Source organism: Caloenas nicobarica, chromosome 10 (genome assembly GCF_036013445.1).
Source record: "Caloenas nicobarica isolate bCalNic1 chromosome 10, bCalNic1.hap1, whole genome shotgun sequence".
In the NCBI taxonomy this organism is placed as follows: domain Eukaryota; kingdom Metazoa; phylum Chordata; class Aves; order Columbiformes; family Columbidae; genus Caloenas; species Caloenas nicobarica.
The window spans coordinates 21,641,391-21,665,057 of record NC_088254.1 but is presented as its reverse complement, the minus strand read 5'-3'; the positions used below and the strand labels follow the sequence as shown (position 1 = coordinate 21,665,057).

The window sequence follows — 23,667 nt, the reverse complement described above, 5'->3', positions numbered from 1 at the left end:
ACCCTCTGTATTTTTCTCTGTTTGATAGAAATACCAGGAATTCTACTCATTCTCATTTCCAAGCTGCAATTGTCATTTAATCTGTTACCAGGCTGTTTTTTTCTTGAGTCATTTTGCACGTGGATGCAATACAAGCCCCTTTCCCTGAATTTCCGAGTAAACGAGCGCACCATCTGGTCAGCCCCCCGTCTGCTGCAGCCCCAGCGCCTGCGGGGCTGTTCCAAAATGGGAGGAATGCTCACCAAGTTGACGGTTCACATCCTCCCTCCTATTGACTAAAGCTGCTCTGTCCCCTTCTGGGCCGCTTTACATAAGGGTTTGGTGGGAAGACGAGGTCTCTGAAATCTTAACCATCTTCAAATGTGCGCGTGTGTGGTCTGAGCAGGCAGCTTACGCAACGAGAAATGGGAAGCCGCTAAAATGATTCTGCTTCTAAATATTTTGACCTTTATTGACATTTATAAGTAGCAGGCAGCTTAATTACCAATGAAAGGAAGTTATTAGCTACAAAAGGAGCCTGTTCTTTTTTCCCTTTATGGCTCCTTTCCCAAACCAGTGCTGTTAGCTGAGGTTGCTGTGGCAGGATGAGGCACAGGAGCCCAGGAGACCCAGGCTACTTTACAGCTAAATGATACAGAAATCCTTACAGAACTCAAAGAATTTTCATAAAGTGGATACTCCAGAGACAGCCCATTATGAATAACAGATCCTCCTTTTCTGTTGGTGTTAAAGCCTCGTGTTCCAGCACTGTCATGTTTCTCTACATGGAATTGCTGGGTGGGCATTACTGCTGGCTGCTTTTCTTTCAAGCACACCCATAAAGGAGACCTATCCTTTTTTTTCTTTTCACTATATGCATTTAGGGGCTGGCACAAGGAGCTGAGATGTACAAGGCTTGGCTGCTGATCTTGATACATACTGTGAAAACAATGGGATGTTCTACCCCAGAGGTGGCTGAATTCCTGCAGCAAACTGGAGTTCCACTCCAGTCCCACTAGAGCGATAGGCTTATTTGCTGGGCGATGGCACTTACGAGAACATCTTATAGAAAATATTTATTAAATATAGGATATTTATGAGGATGAGCAATGCTCTCCTGTAATTTTAGAATCTCTTTCAGTAAAAACAAACTAGGGCAACAGTATACCAAAACTACAGCATGAGCAGAGCTCTGATACCTGCTAGATATATGTATTTTTTTTTAACTAAACTAGTGCTAATATGAATTAAAAATAGACTTATGAAAGAATTACCTAGCTCTGTACATGCACATCAGTTCTGCAGCACCTATTAATGGTGTCTTAAGAGACTTTATATATGAAGGGAGAAGAAATGTAGATAAGGCATGGGAACCCAAAGAAAGATATTTAAACCATTATTTTCTCACTGGGTGAACAATTCCAAGGTATGAATTCCCCAGTAGGAAGGACAGGAGCTGCATGGTCGACACTGCATTTCAGAACCTATCAAACCCAAGACATCATGGAAGTTCCAGCATTCTCCTAGACACAGTAATTTAGCTTTTCATCAGTCTCCTCCTGTTTATATCAAAAGAAGTCCCATGATCCCTTCCACCAACCTCGGCTTCTGATTTTCTGACAACCTTCTGGACTCTCAAGCAAGACATTTAACACTATTTTTTTTTCCTTCTCTGAATTCTTTCCCCAGGTCCTCCTGGCTTGTTTTGCTCTGTATTCTTTCCACCTCCTTTACTGAGTTGTTACCTCACCCTCCGTTTCAGAGGGGAAAAAAAAGCGCTATTCACAACTTATTTGAAACTAAGCATTTGATCTTGCAATCACTAAAGTCAAAGGCAAAAAGGGCGTTCTAATGGGAATACAGTTCCTGGACAGTGTGTTTTTAATCAGGGAGCCTTCACATTTAAGAGGAAATCATTTGCATCATATTAGTATTCATTGTCCACCTACACAGGATGGGAAATTTGCTGAACAAAAAGGTTAAGTGTGCTGATGCCAAGAGGGTTTGCCCACTGCAGAGCTGGTCCCAGCAATGAAAGCGTCTCAGCTGTACCTGTTCCAGGAAATTGCATCCAAAAACCTCTGTGCTCATGGCTCAGGGGAGCCAGACCTGTTTCTGACTGTACATAAAGGTCAGCTGAGATCGCTGCATGGATTATTTCATCCCAGGAAGAGTCCGAGTGTACCGAAAACAAAAATAGAGCTCAAGTGAAAGGAGGTAACAGAAGGGAGGCTGCTGCAGCCCATCTGACACGGTTTACTCAAATATGTCACTTTAGATCAACAGAGAAATGTCCTCCTGCAAAGTGTTTATCGAGGGAAATGGAAAAATGATACAAGAGTTCTTTGTGCCTGTTGCAGAAAAGCATTCGTGGTCTTTACCGTGCAGGACAGTTCTTCCCAGCCTGTGGTCACGGCATCAGCTGGAGCCTGGGGCTACTTCTGAAGAATCTCTGAAATAGGACCACAACGGAAAAGCTGATTGTGAAAAGGCTACAATTTGCTACAGGGATGTGGCCCTCTCCATTGGAAAGTTTTAGGCACCTGCAGTTTATAAAAAGATTGCAAGTCAGTTTAAGTGTTTTATACAAGATGACTTTTTTTTCTTCCCACAACATTTGATCTGATATTAGATATTAGATAAAAGACTCAAACCCCTAATTTTCTTTCCAAGAGACTTCCCAGAGCTCCTCCAAGTCCTTTCCCACTGTCCTTCTCTAGCTTTACTTATATTCACTGCATCATTTTTCTCCTCATCTTTCAATTTAGAGTACAATCTGAAAGTGCAAAGCTCATCTGGTTTTTTTTGCTACAGAAGAATACCTGATGATGAACAGCACCTTCTTAGCCTTGCACGTGAACCTGTCAGGCATGACTGGTAATGAATGTTAAGTTAATTTAGTCTTAAGAGTCCTCATATTAATTGCTGGACTGCTTGGGAAAGCTGGTGGAACACAATGGGGTGGAGACGCCTTTTCCTGCTTCGTGGCAGAAGCAGCTTCTTGTCAGTTTGGTTACGTAGGGCTCAGCGCACGTCAGGTAGGTAACAAAATGTTGTAGGAAGCAGCTTGCCATCAGGACAGAAATTAATACAGATTGAATTGGACAGGGCAGGAAAATAATACGTGGTGCTTGAGAACAAAAAGCAATGAGGCACATTGGTGTAGGCAGACTCTTTGTGAAAAGACTCGATAAATTAGTTTTCAAGGTGGCGAACACCTTCCAGCGGATCATTGCTCTGACATGTTGTGGCTGTTGAGGACCACTGAATGTCACACCCTAAAAAGCCTGTGTTATCTTTTATGAAAATGTCTCAAGTCTGATACTGCTTCTCCTTCGGCAGCTGTTCTGGCAGCTTCAGTTACCAGCTGTTACCAGAGGGATAGACGGGATCTCACATCTCATGTGAGCTTCTGGTTATCAAATGTCTGAGGAGAAATTAAAGATATTTTCCTAAAGGTTAATAACAAGCAAAGCTTGTGCAAATATCAGCCAAAGTAGCTGCTGATGTGCAGGCTCCAAAGACTTGGAAAAGCAAATCCCATCCAAGCTTGCAACAGGGAACAGGTATCAGTAGGGATGAAATATTTGCCTAAATTTTGATGACCTATAACAATTCAGTAAATCACATCACTCCACATATGCAGCTTGATAGGAGTCAGACAGCTGCAGTGCCCTGGAGAACGGGGCAGTGGGTTCTGGGAGGAAGGAAATAGCTGCCACATGGAGTAAATAAAAAGAAGTTTAAAAAAAAAAATACACACAGTTTGCTGCAGAATCATTCCATTCAGCCTGGCTAGAAACACAGGCAGCTACAAACTGATCATTCATCTCCAACATAAACACAGGTTTGGTTAGGCTAGCAGCAACATAGGTTGAGATTTTTAGTAGATGACATAAATAAATGTATTTTTATATTTCCTGACCACATTAAGCTTGAAATCGGAGTTCTAAAATGTGAGCCACACACTATAAGACTGCTAATAGCCAATAAATTCAGATAGTCACAGTAAAGCAATGTTTTCTCCTTAAAGGTACATTTTGCTGCCGTGTACATAAATACAAGGGGATTTGGGTTTTTATGGATTTGAAATTATATGTAGCTGAACATGATAATTCAAAAAAAGGTTAAAGTTCTCTTAGGAGGACAGCAAGATGGAAAACACTTCAGAAGGCACAAGCTCAGATTCCAAATATTATTTCAACATGCAAAGACATTAGTTAGGAGATGGGGGAAGGTTGGGGAAAAGTACTTTCTCCCCATAAGACACAACCCAGGAGAGAAGAGTGAAAACATGCCCGTTCAAGAACATACATGTATTGCTCTGTTCCTATCACATTTGTCACGCTAAGAAAGCACATAACAAGTTCTTATCCTGCCCGGTGCATCCACTTCCCATAGGTAAAGTCGGGATTATAGTGCTAGAGTTCCTTTAGGTGGTGTCAAAGGAATGAAAAACCTTAGAGAACTACCAGCTGCTAAAGGTCATTTTTAACCTCTAGCCCTTGGGACACTCTGAAGTGGAGATCAGCATTACCATCATGATATCCCACACTGGGAAACTGAGTTCAACAGATGGCTGGACTCCACCTTAGGGGTCTCTTCCCACCAAAACGATTCTGGGATTCTATGAACTGTTTTTGCATCTTCTCAGAATGGGTCAGTACCAACATGAGGAGTGGTTTTGGGGTGGTAGTTGACCACACAATACCTAAAAAGTCTCTCAGATCCATAAAGGCTGATGTCCAGGCTGACGCCCAGCACTCAGAGAACTTCCTGATGAGAGAGGAAAGTCCTTCGATACGGAACAAAGTTGTTTATTTTTTGGACCAATGCTTTCCGCGGGTCTCTTGCAAAGAGACGTATTCCCAGTGGGAAGCAATAAAGAGTCAGCGTGTACTGGCTCCGCTGCCTGTTATTGACTGAATGTTGTCGGAATAGCCAAGATGAAAATATCTGAGCGCTGATGTCACTGCGATACAATTATTTTGGAGGCTTTTCAGTTTTCCTTGGGGCGCCTATTCATTTGAGGAGACTTGCTGATCGTCCTCTAAGGCCTGGAGTTTTGTGAGCAGAAAGAAATGAAGGTGGCAGCTAAGAGCCTCACTTCACAAAGGGTAAAATAATCCTTCTAGGGGAGAATTTCTCATTCCTATCTCATTTTAAAAACCAGCGACTGAGACTAATTAGATAGAATGTACTAGCAGAATAAATTTTAAAACATCAAGTATTTTCAAGTGGAATTCAGCTGCATGATGACAAAATAAAAATAATAACCACCTCTCCACCCACCTATATTAAGGCTGAAAAGTCAAGTAGTCAAGAGCTGGAAATTCTAGAATTGAGGTTGCCTTGTACAGTCCTAATCCACTTCTCCTGCGTGATACAATTAAAAGATCTTTTTCCCCATGGCCTCACCCCATTTAATGAGCAGGATGAACAGAGCTATTCAGTATTTCTTTTTTTTACCTTTTTGAGTCAATGTGTGGCCTTGGTTTTATTTATAGCATGAAGTTTAAACTCTTCAGTGAAAACAGGTTTATTCATATCCTTGTGGGTTTTAATATAACACTTATCACAGAAATATTTGCTTCAAAAACATAACAAATGTCTCATGACAAAACCCCTGCCAAGGAGGTAGGATGGTAGTGAGGTCCCTTCGGCTCAAGTGCTTAATCAGAACCAGAGGTCCCACAAGATTCTTTTGATTAGTATGAGATCATCTGAATGCAATATAGCATATAATACATTCTTGTTTTTAGCAAACCGATGGTAACAAAACTCCATTTCTCTGAGACAGAGCTCGAAAACTTCCACTGCCATGAGTTCTGTGTTGGAGAAACCATCTGTTTCTTTTCAGGGCCATCCATAGCATTCGCAGACCTTGTTTTCTGTGGTTTAAAGCACCTTCTAAGAGCCCTGAGCAAACAACAAGCAAGGAGCCAAGCAATGTAGCAGAGTAAGGCTAGAATGAAATCATTCCTAGCTCCCTTGATTTTGGAAAATTCCCATTGAAATTTGCAATTTAAAAGAAAAAAAATACTCCCTACCTCTGTTTCCATATCGTTATTTAGAAGTACACGTGCGCGAGCAACCACGGCAGGGGTGGGACTGGATGAGCTGTCAAGGTCCCTTCAACCCAAACTATTCCGTGAGTCTATGATTCCATGTGATTGTAAATATACACCCATAACCAAAAAAGTAGCCATAAATGCTTGCAAAAAAACTGACACAACTTTCTGTTTGTAGGATTTCTGTTTGAACATAACAGCCAAAAAAGTTCTTTTTCAGCAGTTAATCAACCATCAGCAAAGTTTCAAATAACCTTTAATTCAGAGACTACATAATCATTCTTCTCACAAACAAGACAATTTACATCCACCCTTTTGATTTGGATCTAAGCTACAAATCAAGTAACTCTTCTTTTGAGACACTGTCTCTGTGGAAACAAATATTACCTCGAGTTCTTCCACCAGTATGAAACCCAGTTGAGAAATACAATTTTCAGGTTTATGCAATCCTGCAATCCCACCTGCACAATCTCTCAGAGAAATCAGTTTATGATTCCCTATGTCATACCAATTGTTTGACGTTATAGTCTTAAAGAAAAATGCTTATGTTAGAAATATTTACAAAAAGGAAATAGACTTACTGTTCTGGCAGCCATCAGGATCTCTTTATATCCTTCTGTTCCATATTGCTGATCTCAAACTGTCCCTCAACGATACTTTCTTCAGAGGAGAGAATCTGACGGCTGAAAGAAAAATGTACGACGCTTACAGTGTATATGCACAAGACTGGAAATTTTGCATGTCTGGAGGCTTTAGCATTATTATTATTATTACAAATATATTTTGGAATTTGTATTTTTGGCATAACTGGAGGATTCATTGTAAAGAATGTAGCTCTTCTTTTTTAAAATGTGTTAAATAAGCTTGGATTATTTCAAATTGAAGTACTTCAGCGATGACTGCAACTAAGATTCTTTTTTGATTTGTTGTAGTAAAAAGAAAGTTAACAAACATGATCTCAAGTATCATTTAGCAGCATCTTTAAAAATACCACCATTACTATCCTAGGATGCAGCTACCTGACACACTGGCACTGCTACAACCTGCACTGCATCAAAAGAGTTTTGTGCCTGAAATTTTAATCCTGCACACGAAAAGTGACAAAGGCTCTTAGAACCTCATCCAAGCCATACTGTAATTAGCTACACTTTCTAACGACCTAGCTTTGGATCTGTCCCCAAAACAACAAGAGGGCTGTGATACAACAAAGGATTGGGGCGGATATTTCACTTAAAGAATACATTAAATCTCCATTGGCATCACTTGGTATTCTACTGGAGTAAAAGTCACTAATGAGAACTACTAAGGCCTCATCTCTGAAATTTATCCCTGAAAAAGCAAAAGTAAAAGCCATTGCTTTTTTTGTGTGTAGGTTTTTGTTTGTTTGAATACATAAAGTACAAGTACCAGGCAGTGCTGTCACACAACAGTCACTATAGTTCGCCCCAGCTGTACAAGAATTGAGATTATCCCAGTTCATCTTCTCACTTTCCCCATGAAGTCTGAGAGTTTCCCCAGGAAACACAGAGCCTGGCAGGTTGGAAAGCAGCTCTCTCAGGCTGTGCTCCCATGAGTAAAGTCGTCCTTTCCCCGGCAGACCCGACACTCCAGTTCCATTGACAGCTATCCTGAGGCTGCTAAGTACCTTTTATATCCCTTTGCTGCTCTTCGCCACTTGTACTAGCCAGACAGAAAGAAACAGGTCGCTACGGCTGAACTACCGTTAGTAGTTCATCCATAAATAACAGGTTTCCAACTTCACTGGCATTTTCGCAGCGGTCAGCAGAGCGGGTGGTGACTGGCATTGCAACCATGTCACAGGTGAGGGGAGTGAGGACACAAGCCTGGGGTCAGCCTGGAACTCCCCTGGTTGTCCCCAAGCTCCTCCAGCGCTGGCCAACGCTGCCGCTCAGGGCTCTGCAGGGGCTCAATTGCTCACCAGCCTGAACCTCTTCACCTGAGCAGAAGCAAACATGGTCTCAGTGTCTTCAGTTATCAAGGTGGTTTATCTGTCCCCTTCCCTGCCAGTTGTGTCTCCCTGATCCATGTGAAAAGGCCAAATGTCATCCCTTCGAGGGTAGCAGTAAAGATGAAATGTCCAAGGGGCATGTTGGAAAACTGGTGGTTAAACTGGAAAGCCAGAGCACTGGAAAGTTTCATAAGCTGAGTATCCATAGAGAGAACAATTGTATGATTTTACTAATGAGCTAATTCAACTAATTCAATAATGAACAAATTCAACACCTTCCAAAACAATTCATGAATTCTTATTCATTATCGATTTACAGTTCTTGGGGACCTCCATTAATTAGCAGTATTCCTACTTGTTATATGAATTCATGTTCTGGGTGCGGTGTAAAGACCAACATGGAAACAAAATACAGTTGTTGCTTTTTGTTCGTACTTACAAACAGTGATAGGAAAACCTCCAAAAGCTTTCTCGGTGTTTCGTAGTTGTCAAGACATGTCATTTTCTCTCATTCCCAAGCTTCAGAAGCTTCCTCTTTGTGATTGCAAACAGATGATGGCAGAGCATGCAATTAGACAAACCCAAGTAAATTCCAATCAGCGGTAGCCTGCAGCAGCATCTCAGCGTTCACATCACATGGAGGCCAACTCTTAGCATGAAGCTGTCAGCAGGAAAAGATAAATTTAAATTGATTTGGAGAAGCAAACTTCTGTGACCTTCTTCATTGCACCCAGGAGTATCTATAACATGTGCCATTTATTATATATCATGGTTTGGATTTTCAGCCGTCCACTGAGCTCGTGTGCTCAAAATCCTATATGCACCTTTGACTGAATCAGTGCAAAGTCTCATGAGTTTTGACCATTTGGGGGAACAGTGTTCCACAAAAGGGGGAAGTTTCTGCACCTCTCTACATGCACCAAAAAGCATTAGTAAGAATATACAATTTGGGAGCTTACTTAAAAATGAGACTTTTAATATTTGAGCTTTTAGTACAACTAGAATGGATTCTGCAGATTTACCCTATCCTCACCCATCTTTACTATCTCTCTTTGCGGAACAGCAATGGTGGATTCTCAAATATCATAATTTTTCCAAAAATTACCCCAGAAAAAACAGCAGTTAGTGATAACAGCTGTTCTGTGTGCCCAATGGCCATAAAATATGATAGCAGTAGCTTTCATAATAGTGTAGGCACTGCTAAATAAATATGGTGTAAGTTTCAGATTTACCCATTTTGATCTCATCTCAGGGATCACACTTCAAACACAAGATCTTCCAAACATCTGGAGGTTTTCTTCAGACAGAGCCCGTCCTCAGAAGCTGCCCACAGATCTTCCAGGACACCAGGAGCCTCCTGGTTGCCCAAGGGACAACAGGTTTGTCAGCAGAGCAGGTCAGTGGTGGCATAAAGAGCTGGGGAAGAGGAAAATCACAAGGTCAGGTCCAGCGGAGTTTATTGGGTCAAGGGCAGAGCTGTGCAAATATGATCGCATCAGTCTGGCTAAAAGCATTTATGTAAGAAATAAAAATGGCTCTTAAGCATGGAAAAGTTGGCAATCTCTATACTAAAGTTACCGGGCAACCCCGGTGTATGTATGCAAGTTCAAAACCAGGCTTGTTAGAGCAGAATGAGTCTTCAGTGTCCTTAGTCTCTTTTCATAGGCAATAAAATGCATCTCCCACATTTCCAAACACTCCTTTCTGCCTTCAGAATTCACTTGGTCATTTCTGAACATCTCCATTAACAACTATATTCCCCCAACTGCTTCAAGTCAAAGCAGCCTGACTGATTGTACGGCAAGGCATCCTCATTTCAATTACTTCCAATTTTCTGTTTTTCTCTGAAAAGTGAGGCCAGGCCATTAGTACAGTTGAGCATTAGACAAAAAGTTTCCAAAAACAGCTAACATAATGCAATGAAAGTCATTTTGTAACACAGAAAAATATGAGTACAGTTATACAAGTGTTCTTGTTCCAAGAACAATTGTAAGTGGGTTTTGTTTTGATTTTGAAAAATCTCCAGTATCTCAGGGTAGCTGCAGTAGACCACACACTGGAAAAATTACGTGGTTTTCTGGTCACTGTATAATAAGATTTTTCTTTCTGAGACAGAAAAGGCCTATTCGGAGTTGGAAAGAGAGGGCAGCTCGGAAGAATGAAGAATCAGGAAGCTGGGGAGATAGAATTGAGTGAGGATGATTTGGTCTCATTTGAACAGCTGCCAGGGAATTAGGAAGCTTCTACTTTTTCATCAGCCTAGGCAAAACATAAGGGCTAAAAGCAAAAATCAAATAAATACCAGTTTGACGGTATCTGCTGTTGGGGGTGACTCTATCTCTGGGTGTCTATCTGGAGATAAGAGGTTTTGCAACATGAAGCGTAGCATAGATAGAAAATCAAGGGGGAGGATAAGTATCAATTCCTTTAAGACAGGGGGTTTTTGCCAAAGTCTCTGTGATGTGGTCACAGAGCAGTTTTGCAGCAGGACAATACTAAAATAGCTAAATCGTTTATGGATAAAGATCCACTCCAGGCTGCAGACAAGTAAAGAGCAGATAAGCCGTAAGCTGAGAGTCAATCATGACTTTCCCCCCGACTTCCCCCCACCGCAGTGGGCCAGTCACATAACCTACTTTCCAGGTTATTTTACTGGAGTCATTGGGCGATTTTGGATGGGCTCCACTGAGTACATTTTTTTAACATTCTTTCTTACCAATAAAACAAAATAAAAGATTTTATAGCCTTGATGTGTTTCTGGCACATTTTAGAAACTGCCACTTATAAAACTTTTCCAAGATGAAACAAGAGGAAAAAATGACCAAGCCGTAGCAATGTAAATATCTCATGATTTTTAAAATTTTTTTGTAGAGTCGAGCTTTTATGCTGGAAACTGGGAAACAACATCAAAGGAAAAGATTGTGTTAAGAGAAGAAAACCCATGTAAGCACAACTTAGAGTGGAACAGCATCGTGTTTCTAGCAGCCCATGTTAAATGCAGTTTTTGTGCACACCAAGGGCTTACTCCTCACCACCAAAGTGGGTGACAATTCACCAAGTGGCTTTAGTGATACACGAGCCGGTCGCTAAAGCAGCAGACTGGGTGGTACACAGGGTGCTGGGCAGAGAGCTGGAGATCTGAGTGGGGTTCCCAGCTGGATACAAACCCTCTTCACCATCTCTGTCCAACCTCCCTGGGCCTCAGCTTCTCATCTGCAAAGAGGGAGTCACAGTTTCTCTCCTGGCACGTCAAAGCCGGTGGTTTGCTGTGGTTTTAGGTGCAACTGCGATTTAACAAGGAATGACTAATGCACACCCTTAATCATCACAACAACTGTAGCATCATGCAGCACCACAGTGATCCTCGTACGCTGCTGGAGAAAAGCACGCCAAATGTACAGCAGGTACTTAAAAATGTGCCTTAAGCACCGAAGTCATCTGCAGTACCTGACCTATGTATACGATACCGCCCTTTATGTGCACCATGAATTGCAAAGTGCACAAGCTGGGTGATTTTCAAGGATCTCCTCCTCCGTGCTTGAAAACGGTCCATCCTGATGAGTCAAGCAAGAGCACCGAGAGAACCGCAAGGATGAACAGGGAGCTCCTGACGATGTTCCCTCTATAGTTTCAAGGCATTTTTTGACTTCTGAGATCAGAGGCAGTATATGAACTACAGCGTGGTTACTTATTTCACGCTACCTGGCAGCATTTTTGATGTTAATGCTCTTTCGTGACATTGACCACGAGAGGGCACCAGTACTGCTCTAAAAACAAAATCCAAAACCAAGTAGCTAAATAAATAGAAATTTGCTTACACACTGTATAGCTTCAAAGGAACAGAATAGCAGGTTCCAAGCCCTAGCAATGGGTTTGCTCTTCTCAGTGTATATAGTCTATGAGGGAGGACTGAATGATAACTCACAGAACTAGAAGAGCGAGCAGCTCAAGCTGGACAGCCGACCTCCAAGACCGGGGGAGTTGTTTTCTTCCACAAAGACATCACCAGAAGGAATCCCTCTGGCAACAAGAGAAAAGAAAAGCCATATTACTTTTCAGGACCGCATCCTGAATAGCTGATTCAAAGTTATGCCATGTAAAAACAAACTTCTTGGTCTCACGAAATCTCCCAGTGAGATCTCCCTGCCAAACACCATCCAGGACAGAGATTTGCATCAAGAGAAACATGTTTACAAATACCCTACATTCACAAGAAAGTGCAATTATGAATGTATAGATCACTCGCAAAGCTAATTTTGCTTACCAAGGAAAATACCCCGTTGCTAAAAGATTTGTATAGTTAAGCTAAACCTTTTCCTGCAGCATTGACTGTGAATACAAAAGGATTGTTCTTTTTTGTTTTGGCTGTAAGTGAACAAAATGCTGTTTTCAACTAGATGTTTCCCCTGAGTTTTTGTGACAGTTGGATTAATGCCGTGCAATTATTCCGTGAAAGTAAATTTATTCTGAATGCCCTGGTAAATTTCTGGCAGTTCACAGGAATCTCCCTGTTGGGACACATCCATTGCAAAGACCACCAGGTAAGCCAGAAATGGGGAAAAAATAGAATAACTCAATCTATAATCAGGGTAGAAGCTAAAGAACAGTCTAAACCTGATGAACCTTTTTGCACTATTTGAATAGCTGTTTCTTCTGCTGTATTAGTAAAGGTATTTGCCAGAAAAAGAGCAATGAAGAGTTCCAAAAAGTATGTATTCATTCGAAAATTGATAGAATATTCCACAATCAGCTGTGCATAAAGTAAGACTATTTTCTTGGAAAATCATGTTTGTTTAAAAATGTGTTTCTTGCCCTTGAGCAATTCTTGAAGTACTGAAATTATTTATAATACAGTTATCACACCAGAGAGCGAAAAAATATTTTGAATCAACTGTTATTCCTAGTTCCAAATGAGTTAACCAAGATATGAATCAGGCAGTTACAAATATCTTAAAACTATAATAAACAGCTACAGAAACCAGTGATAAACCTCACGGAAAACCCTTTCTGTTCTCCTTGCTTCTTTTCACATGACTGTCAGTCATTGCTAACACAAATACAAAAGGTAACGCTAAATTTAAACTAACTTACTGAAGAGTTAGATTTGACTGTCAATGTCTAAATTAAAATCACATCTATTTGCAACCTTTTATATTCAAAATAAAAATACTTATAGAGTATGTAGACCCTGCGATTTTTTTAAACATTTGAATGCTTTTTTTTTTTTTAGCAGTTAAAAATACAGTGCATACGTAGTAGCATTTTAAATTGATGCTGGAACTGGATAAAAGGGACATCATCAAGACAAAAGCTACAATTATTAAAACTGTAACTATTGCAAGTATTAATTTTCCTTTTCAACTTTCACAAGGTTTGTTTCCATTACATATTCAGGTGGCAAGATGCTGGCAGCATAATCACTTTTATTTCTTGCTTCCACTCACAATCCCTGTTGGCAGAGTTTTAGTTTCTGGGATAGTTTGAAACCCAGAACAAACCAGCTACAGACAAAGAGACTTTTAGAATATACTAAAGATAAGGAACATTATGGAAAAGATGCAGAGAGCACTTCTAATATTTATAATTTTGTACTTCATTCTTCTCTCATGTTCATCACTCTGCCAGAAGCTTAACTGCATTTCCACTTAGCCCAGATGCCACTTTTAGCCTTCAGTAAAAATCATAATTCAGCAGAAAAAATAAGCTTTTCTTTTTGATCCCCCTGAGCCTACTTTGTGGAGCGGCAAAACTTGACAATGCTCTTCTATTTTATCAGGTGGGAACCTGCAGAGAACACTTGGCAGCGATGAAATCAACAGTGATGAAGACTCACATTTTCAGAATATGGTGTGTGCTTGTTCCGATAATACGGCTGAACGCAGCTGAGGATTTCCAGTGGACAAAGAATAATCCAGGCTCCTTCTATTACGGCACTTTTCCAGCTGGTACTTTTGAACTGCAGTTGATTGTGGGGTTTAACGCTCAGGATCTACTCGTGTGTTTGCACAAGAAAGCTGCCAAAAGGTTTTTCTTCGCCTTCCTGAGAAATAGCAGAAAAAAAATTGTCAGGTTTTTGCAGAAGACATACTTAATATCATCTTCTGCATCTCGCCCTGGAAATATAAGGATTCACATAACCCTGCACTTCATATTGTCACCTAAAACAGTAAAGTCAGAGGTTAAGAGATTAATATTTCATATCCAGATCTCCCTTTCCTGTCTGTGATTGAATAAGATGCACAGTATAACAAACCACACCTCAGAACTCTTCTCTTTTTCCATAAATATCTACTACTAACAAAGAATTATAAACTTAAAATGTCCTTCGTTATGCAGCTAACTTAAGAAATCCATGTGAGTGGAATAATTGTGGTGGGTTTGTTTCAAGCTGTTCAGTATTATCTAATTCACTCTTCGGCACTGCTTTATGAAACCTTGTCCCTTCTTCAACATATATTTATATACTCACACATTTCATTCAACCAAAACTTAAAAAGATCTAGGCACTGATGTGTTTTCACGCGCAAGTTTTTAAGTGGCTTATAAAATGGATTGTTTCCCTTTGTATAATACTAGGAAAACGATCCAGCATTTCTCTATATATTTTATGTAACAACAGCTAACTTGTAATCACTAAAAAAACCCCATGCAAAATAGCAAGCAGAAACAATGTGGGAACCTAAATTTTTCTCACAGTAAAATATTTCTGCCACACTATCCATGCACCACCTCGTCACTGTAAAATAACAGTATCTAACATACGAAAGACTTTGATTCCTTTTCCGGTGCATCAGGAAAGAATATCTTTAGTCTACACCACGTTTTCAGACTGTTCCTTTTTATGCACCGATCCAATTTCCCGTAGGAAACATTGGCCTCTGGTTCAGTGGACGTGCAATCACACGCACTTCACAGCAAGCTACGCGGCTGCCAAGGTCTATCCATTACTTTCTCATATGAAAATTCAGCACAAAGAGCAGTTTTGCAGGAAAATGCTGCGATCGTAACTCACCTCTTTTTCCCTTTAGGTTTTTTATGGGGTGTTGGAAGTTCTGCCTACCAGACCGAAGGGGCCTGGGACAAGGATGGGAAAGGACCAAGTATCTGGGATGCTTTTACTCACAAGAAGGGCAAAGTGTTTAGAAATGAAACAGGAGATTCCGCATGTGATGGCTACTACAAAGTGAAGGTATTGTTAAAGAGGAGCTATCCCTTCGGAAACATTCTGGAGCCATTTCATGAGACTGATTTGCCATTTTGAAATAACAGCAAAAATGAAAAGCTTCAGTTATTCTAAAGGCTCATTTAACTTAGGAAGCCAAGAGATTATATTTTCAATTAGTTCAGTAAAATCTTCTTAATAGCCTCATAGAATCAGTAGTACCATGGTATTTGTCAAATACATCTCAGTTTTTCAGGATTTTTGTGTTCAAAGAAATATTCTAAATTTGGGGGACGTCCAAATGCTTGGTTAGAACAAAGGCAGCATTTGAGCTTCAAATAAAATTAACATCTTTTTTGTGTGTGTTCGACCACCTTTAAAGGTTTTCTATGTATATTTAAGAATAATAACACCAGCTTTAAAATTCAGTCTGAATATTCTCCATTTTTTTGAATGGATAACAAATAAATAATCAATGCAGCTCTATTAGCAATATGTTTACAAGCTTAAAACAATCCAAACCAGTTTTAGAATTACTATCCTGGAGAAAAGACAGACACAAAAAGAGGAATCCAAACAACTGTGATAAACCAATACTACATAATTGGAATTCCAACTAGTTTCATAAAAGTTATATCCCACTTAGGTGGAAAAAACACTACAGGACTTCTTTGGGGTGTCACAAAAAAAACGGTTAAAAAGTTTGTGAGTAGACAGAGCCACCATCTCCAGGCAAATGCAGAAAATAACTGATGCGATCCTTTTCTGTGCAACTCACCTACAGATTTTCTGCATTCAGTGCTGTGCAAGACAGATGAGTAACTGAAGGGTTATTCTGCTTGGACTCGCAATATTTTAATTAGATTTCCTTTTCTCAGGCTGACATTCAGTTGCTGAAGGAGCTGAAAGTCAATCACTATCTCTTCTCCATCTCATGGCCTCGGATTATGCCCACTGGCATCAAAGGTAAGTGTAACAATTCCCCCAGATTCTTACCAGTACTAGTAGACAAATAATTTTACTTGTGAGTACGGCACAGTTGTTTAACATTACTGTTAAATTTGTCTCTCTGTCTGCAGAAGAGAATCTAACCATTACACCCCCATTACTGTACACCTGTCGCTGCAATGTAAAACTCCTTGGTTAACTGTGGAGGGATGGTTAACGTTTTTAGATTTCTATTCTTTCAGTTATTTGAAAAACAATCCAGCTAATTTCTCGTCTGTGCATTTCATCAGCAGAGCAATTAAACGAGAAGGGAATACAGTTCTACAACGACACAATTAACAGCCTTCTAGAAAACAATATTACCCCTATCGTGAGCCTCTACCACTGGGATCTTCCACAGGTTAGACAATATTTAAATTACTGAAATGTAAAGGCACCTGGTAGGAAATTTATGTCTAAGTTTAAGGATTATGTGTACTTTAGAAAAATATTTAAAGAAGTCTACATGGCTTTAGGTGTGATTATAGTTATTTTCTATTCATTTGCATTTTATATACATTGTCGTTTATCTACATTGAAGTTTAGAAAAATCTCCTCCTGAGCTACTGAAATAGAAATAAAAGTCTTTGTTAATAAGCAACTGAACTTTAAATAACATTATTGATTCTTGAAATTCTTATTTACAAAGGTTCTCCAAGAAAAGTACGGTGGCTGGCAAAACATCAGCATGATAAATTATTTTAATGATTATGCAAATCTGTGTTTTGAGAAGTTTGGCGACCGCGTGAAACATTGGATTACTTTTAGCAATCCTTGGGTAAGTTGCCAATGCTTTCCTTCCAATCACTCCCATGACATGGTTCCGCTCCCCAAATTCCAACATTACAGGAAAGCAGGTTAAAAATTGGGGAGGGGAAGGGAGAGACTTTTGCCATTAATCTTTGTGCCCAAAAATCTCAGTGGGCAGATTCTGCACAAGAGCAGAGTTTCAAGGTGTGAAATTCCAGTGAGGTTTTGAAAAAACCATCAGCTGGAGAGAAAAGAGGCACAGAAATCAACTTTAACTGATGGGAAGGAAAAAGGGGACCAGAAAGGGTAGAGATTGAGAAACAGACTGTGCAGAAAATACAGGATCTAAATCCATAGGACAGTAGCAAATTCATTACAATAATAAATATATTATTATTACTAATTATATTATTATATAATAAATTCATTACAATAACTAACTGCGTGCGTTTGCAGGCGGTCGCTGAAAAGGGTTACGAAACAGGAGAACATGCACCAGGACTGAAGCTCGGTGGATGCGGAGCATACAAAGCAGCGCACCACATAATTAAAGTAAAATTAAAATCCTGCCTTAAATTTCGTGTGAATGAAGCAGCTCTTCGATTTTTCTCTTTAAACAGAAATAGAGTTTTGGAATGATGCCATTTCCAACTAGCACACCAAAACGATAGCCCGACTTTAAACCACCAATTCATATTCAGATGTAGCATAAGACACTCGGGGCTTGATGTCACGCTGTTGCAACAACTTTTTCCTTATAATTTGTCTGTTTTACAGTACATTTCAAACTGGTTGAATAAGAAAATATCCAGGTTACTCTAGAAACAAAGGGCAAAATCCTGGCCTGTTGAAATGGAAATTTTACAAGTGACAGTAATGCTTGCGCTCATGAAAATAAACTTCCACTTGCCTGAATAAATTAGGCAAAGACACTCCAAGCCTAGAGACACTGGACAGAACAACGTACTGAATACAGCATATTACCTTCATGGGGACCTCTGGGAATTTAGAGAAGGAATCTTGCATAAATGCTTTTTTAACCTCTTACATGAAATGAAAACTTCCACAATATACATAAAAGAAAGATGATCTTTTCAGACATAGCTTAGTGCAAAAACCGCTCTTGATCTTCACTGGCTTTCTATACTATGGCATAGCAGATGAAAACATGCATATGATTATTTTTTTAACTTACAGACTCATGCGAAGGTATGGCACTCCTACAATAACACGTGGCGTAGTGAGCAGCAAGGTAACAAGGGTTCATTTTGTAATTATGCTTCTATTTCTATTAAGTGCTTAAAGATTATGCATAAATGGTAGAATTGTCACTTTGCATTTTAAGGTATGGTTGGAATTTCCCTAACAAGTGGCTGGGGTGAACCTGTTGATCCACACAGCCAAACAGACACAGACGCTGCAGAAAGATACGTACAGTTTCATTTGGGATGGTTTGCAAATCCAATTTACAGAGGAGACTACCCAGAAGTCATGAAGAATTATGTAGGTAAGCCCCAGTAACCGCCTATAACATGAATAAATCATATACTTAAAGCATATTACACCGGATTTGCCCCTGACCAGTGCCTAGTTTAGCCAAGGACGAGGTCCCAGGTGAGACAAGACTGGGTGACAAATGGCCCCCGGGGCAGATATGGCTCTAGAGCAGCGTGGAACTGCAAGCTCGAGCAGCTGTTGAGCCCAACAGTTGCACATCTCAACGCTCTAAAGCGGAAATGAAGCAGCTTCCTTGTGTTTCAGTCACAGCCCATTGCTAGTGGGAGTCGTCAAATATTTTTCTGGATTTTCCACCTAAGGAGAAAGAACCAGCGGGTTGTCACCACTAAAGTCTGCATGTCTACAGGGTTCCACTGTCTGTTTCACAGAATGAAGACAACAGGCAACGTACCCAGTAGCAACACTTCTTGTCATATTATGTTTCCAAGCATTCTGCTGACATTTATCTCCCTCTTTGGAAAAACAAACAAACACTTTAATTCACTGTCTTCTCCATGTATTGTACCCAAACTACTTCTCCAAACCAAAAGGATGACATTTTATTTCATCTTAAAAAAGCAATCAAACTAAACGGTCTTCTACATTAAGTTCAGGAGAATGGTATTTAGTGGTGGTGAGGTAAAGAAAAGCAATTTCTGTGCTGCTCAGAAGTACGTTTCCTGTCATTCTTTTGCTAGGTAGGAAGAGTGCTCAGCAGGGCCTGGGGACATCAAGATTACCAACTTTCTCAGTGCAAGAGAAAACCTATATTAAGGGCACATCAGATTTCCTGGGAATTGGTCATTTTACTACTCGTTATGTGATACAGAAGAGTTTCCCCTTTCTACAAGCGTCCAGTTACCACAGTGACCGGGATATCGCTGAACTGGTGGACCCAAAATGGGCAGCTGCAGGACCTTCATGGTTATACTCTGTGCCTTGGGGATTCAGAAGATTACTCAACTTCATCAAGGTGATTACAGAGTAAATCTTTAAGTGAACAAAACATCTCGTCACATGCAGAACCTTCAGGACCTGCACTTGCAGCATTTCAGATTTTCAACGGTTTCACCTCTGTATTTGTCTTGTCATACTGGAAAGTTTCTTTGCCAAAAAACCACCTTAATTTAAGTACAGAAAACTGGAGAGGTCATTATTTAAAAAAAAAAAAAAAACAACCAACCAACACATAGTTAACTTAAATTCCTGGTTACACATTTTTCTTACTAAAAGTAACTAAATATAGAAAATTGCTTTTAACGCATTTTACTAAGAATCTTGTGTTCTGTCAGAACAAGATGATTTTGTTGATATGAACGGGTCTAAACATCTCTTTGTTTGCAGACACAGTACGGGAACCCTCTCATTTATGTGACAGAGAACGGAGTTTCTGAAAAGGTCCAGCATGCTCAACTGTGTGATGAATGGCGGATCGAGTATCTGAAAGGATATATTAATGAAATACTGAAAGGTAACTTCAAAAACATCTTAATGCACGAGCTTTTTGAGTATTTTCACATTACAATTAGCTTTTACTCCTGTAATTTACACCATAAATAAATATTGACAGATTAAATGGACAGCAAGCTAGACTAATAAATTTTTTCACAAAAATGACAGCCTGGCCAAACATCCTTATGCTAATAAATACAATAACCTACAGGAGATTTAGTACTGGAACAGATCAACAGTTTCTACTTTTACAAAGGAGAAATTGCCCCTAGTTACCGTACTACGGATAGAGCTCTAGTACATCTAAGCTAAAGACAACATTTCCAAAGAATCTAAATTCCTTTTCTGTCCTACTCTCAGTCTCTCGCTGGTATAAAACAAACCACCTGCAGAACCATATTTTAAGGATGACAGACAAAGGCAACAAGTTTAACAGAATAATTTGTACTCTGTTGACAGCTCTAAACGATGGTGTTAATGTCAAAGGTTACACTGCCTGGTCACTGCTGGACAAATTTGAATGGAACAAAGGCTTCTCTGAAAGATTTGGATTTTATCACGTTGATTTTAAAAACAAGAACAAACCACGATACCCAAAAGCATCAGTTGACTATTACAAAAATATTATCAGTGCAAATGGATTCCCAAATCCAAGAGAGGTGATGTCAATCGCTAATTTGATTCTTTTTTTCTTTTCTTCAATATATGGGCAACTATCACATTGAATTTCATGAAACCACTTGCATGAATACAGTACATGAAATTTGACACTTGGATTCTGTAAGTTAGGGATGTGTTAAATACACAGGCCTCCAGAGACAGAAAGAGGGGAAATCCGCTCAATTACTGTTTCTAAAGCATTTCACAAACTCTAAGTGAACTTACTGATGTGAAAAAAAAACTCCTTCTAAATCATAAGTTACCAATGCTCTGCCAGATTTCTAGGCAGACAATTACACATACATGCTACCTTATTGGAAAATATATATCATATGCTTCAAAAAATTTTATTAAACAATTAACTATAAGAAATATATTGCAATTAAAAAAATCGCAAAGATACAAAGAAACTTTCAGAAAATCATGTGTTGATAGAATAAAATAGTTCCAAGTCAATGGTAGTGGACAAACGTTCAGGGACAGAACGTCCCAGACTAACAGAACTGCTGCATGTTGACCTTCCCAGGTGGAAAATTGGCGTCAGGAGGCCATGGACACTTGCTCTGCCACGCACCAGCTCCTGGCTACAGGTAACCATGTGTCTTCTGTTTTATAAAAGCATATTGCATAACTTTCAGATTTTCAGTTTCTCTGTGGACACTATTAGCAGGTCCTAAAAGGAATTTTCTCCCTGAAAGCAAAACGGCTTTGAAATACAACAAGCCTCTAAAGAAAAACGTCTTTATTTACTCTCTCCAACTAAAGTCACTGTAGCTAAATTGATCAACTTTAGATGTTAATGGAATACGCAAACTGTAAGAGTTACTATTTAAAATTAAGGCTAGGGATGACCCTTACCCTTAAAATAATAAAAGTGCTAAATGCTCTTTCAAACATAAAGCAAAACCAGACAGAAAAATCTCTCAGTGTTTGTCTTCTTCCTACAACAAAACAATTAATAAAATGGGCTAAGCCCTGGCCTAAGGTAGCGTTAAGCCACGTTTCTACTCTTTTACACTCCTGGTAGCAAAACCAAAACCAGCACAAGCAGCAGCGGCTGCTGGAGAACACAGAAATAGAGACTTTGCCTGCGGTTCCCACAGTGCCGGGCTCATCTGTCCCGTTTAAGTCCTTCCCGGTGTAATCCAGGACCGTTCATAATTCCAGAACTAGGACAATGGTCTACCGCAGCAAATTTCTGAAGCTTTCAAGAAAGATGAACAAGTATTATAAAGTCTTCTAAGAAGGATGAGATAAATTCCGCATGGCAGAAAATATCAAAGCAGTCAGCCTAAGTTTATCCTGCTCAGCCTCAGCTGCTGAGTTCGATGTTCCATGGGAATTAACTGTGTTTACTGAATTCTTGGAGGCTTATCTGTGGAGTAAAATTCTACAAAACAAAACCCATTTACTGTTTCAAAGAGCTGCAAAACAATCATAAAAAGGCTAAAGTGCTTCCCAAGGATTTCTCTTTGACAATTTTCTACCCTTTCCTTGTGGTGGGGGAAATAAAAACAAAAAACAAAAATAAAATAAAATAAATCAAAGGAATGGTAGAATATTGCTAACGCACTGAAGCTACTTCATAGTAAGTACAATTTTTGCAGCCCTTTGAGCACTGACATATCTTCCAAAAATTACCTTAGAAAGAAAAAAGAGAGGGAAAACTCTCATGAATTTCCTCCAGCTTTCGCAGACTTATGAAATTTTGTTTTGTTTGCTCTTTATGCTAATGTCAACATTTAACAAAATAATTTTAGCCATAAATGTTCAAAAAATTCTAAATCTATGATAACTCTAAACTAACAATCAGTATACTCCAGAAGATTAAGTTTCTAACCTGTTACTCATGTCCCAAATTTCAGACTCCCTGCTCACTCGCATGGAAATGCTGACAGAGATTGTTCTTCCTACAGCTCTCACACTCTGCATCCTCACCAGTATTGTCCTGCTAACATTCTACCTTCGAAATCACCATTAAGGTCACATACTTACAGATATCTTCATTTTGCATAATAAATAAAATGTAACTGTTTCACTGTATTAGTTAAAGTTGACCACAGATGCCTCTTTTGATACCAAAGAACTGTTCCTTCACCTATCCACCTAGCACTTTTAGAGTTTTTGCTATTCAATTCCCAACATTTTTTTCATCAAAACCTAAAGAACATTTTCTTCCTGCATTACTTTCTACTAGTTTTAAGTAGCAGATTTTGTTTCTTATTATTTTGGAAACTACTATATATTTTGTTCACCAGAAAAAATTGTTAGCTAATATTAAAGTGATTCAAATCTTGACAGTAGAAATTTCAAGTGCTTAAAGGTTGCTTGCAAATTCTCATTTCAGTCTGTTCATCAATACATTTTTAATTAGCATGTAACTGCTACTTGAAGAGAGGCAGACATAATTTTTAAGTGGAAAAAGATTTCAATGTTCCAAGAGCACTGCTTAAATGTTAACTTATTATTTCACGCCTAAAAGTTAGGATAACATATGCCTTACTAATTAAGCATGGAAAATAATTATTTGAGTGATTAATCAAAGATGACAACTGTGGCGATGAGGAACGATTCATACAGATGCAGACAGAGACACACAGGCCTGGATGTTTTTTCAAAAAATGTTATTCCAAACACACCACGCTCATGCTGTGACTGTTTTCAGTCACGTTCCCATGCATATCTTGTGGGTGGCATTCCGACCCACTCATTCACACATCGTACATATAGGGGCGGTTTTCTGACCCGAGATACCATTCTCACTGGCCTGGGCTATCACTCCTTACACTCATTAAAAAAATACTTCTGTATAACCTGTCCAAGGCCCTTTAGCTGGAACTGCACATCCTGCCCTTCCCACAGACAACAGCTGAGTCAGATTTAACCCAACTCTCATCTCTCTAGTTTTGTTTACAGGGAACTAAGTTTACCTCATCCAACTTTATAATGTATTACACACAGAAATGTGCATTATAAGTAATCCACGCACTTCCAGAATGCCATATTCCACCTCAATTCAGTTCTACTGCAGGTAGCAACAAGTTAAATACACAATAAAAATTTTGTTCTAGAATATAGCCATCTCTTAAAGGTATATGACATGCAATCAGATTCTAATTTACCCTCCTCTTTCCAATCAC

At 39.4% G+C, this 23,667-nt stretch overlaps 1 protein-coding gene across 1 annotated transcript in view; it reads left to right on the top strand.

The window, feature by feature from the left end:
- LCTL (lactase like) overlaps window positions 1–22,508 on the top strand; it is a 129,488-nt gene extending 106,980 nt beyond the window's left edge. The window contains exons 2-14 of the mRNA XM_065641338.1: window positions 13,796–13,964; window positions 15,048–15,208; window positions 16,060–16,147; window positions 16,423–16,529; window positions 16,818–16,946; window positions 17,375–17,470; window positions 18,116–18,170; window positions 18,264–18,425; window positions 19,114–19,388; window positions 19,760–19,886; window positions 20,327–20,526; window positions 21,054–21,117; window positions 22,393–22,508. Coding sequence (XP_065497410.1) covers window positions 13,796–13,964; window positions 15,048–15,208; window positions 16,060–16,147; window positions 16,423–16,529; window positions 16,818–16,946; window positions 17,375–17,470; window positions 18,116–18,170; window positions 18,264–18,425; window positions 19,114–19,388; window positions 19,760–19,886; window positions 20,327–20,526; window positions 21,054–21,117; window positions 22,393–22,508 — 1,749 coding nt within the window. The remainder of the gene's footprint in view (window positions 1–13,795; window positions 13,965–15,047; window positions 15,209–16,059; window positions 16,148–16,422; window positions 16,530–16,817; window positions 16,947–17,374; window positions 17,471–18,115; window positions 18,171–18,263; window positions 18,426–19,113; window positions 19,389–19,759; window positions 19,887–20,326; window positions 20,527–21,053; window positions 21,118–22,392) is intronic.
- The last annotated feature ends 1,159 nt before the right edge of the window (window positions 22,509–23,667 follow it).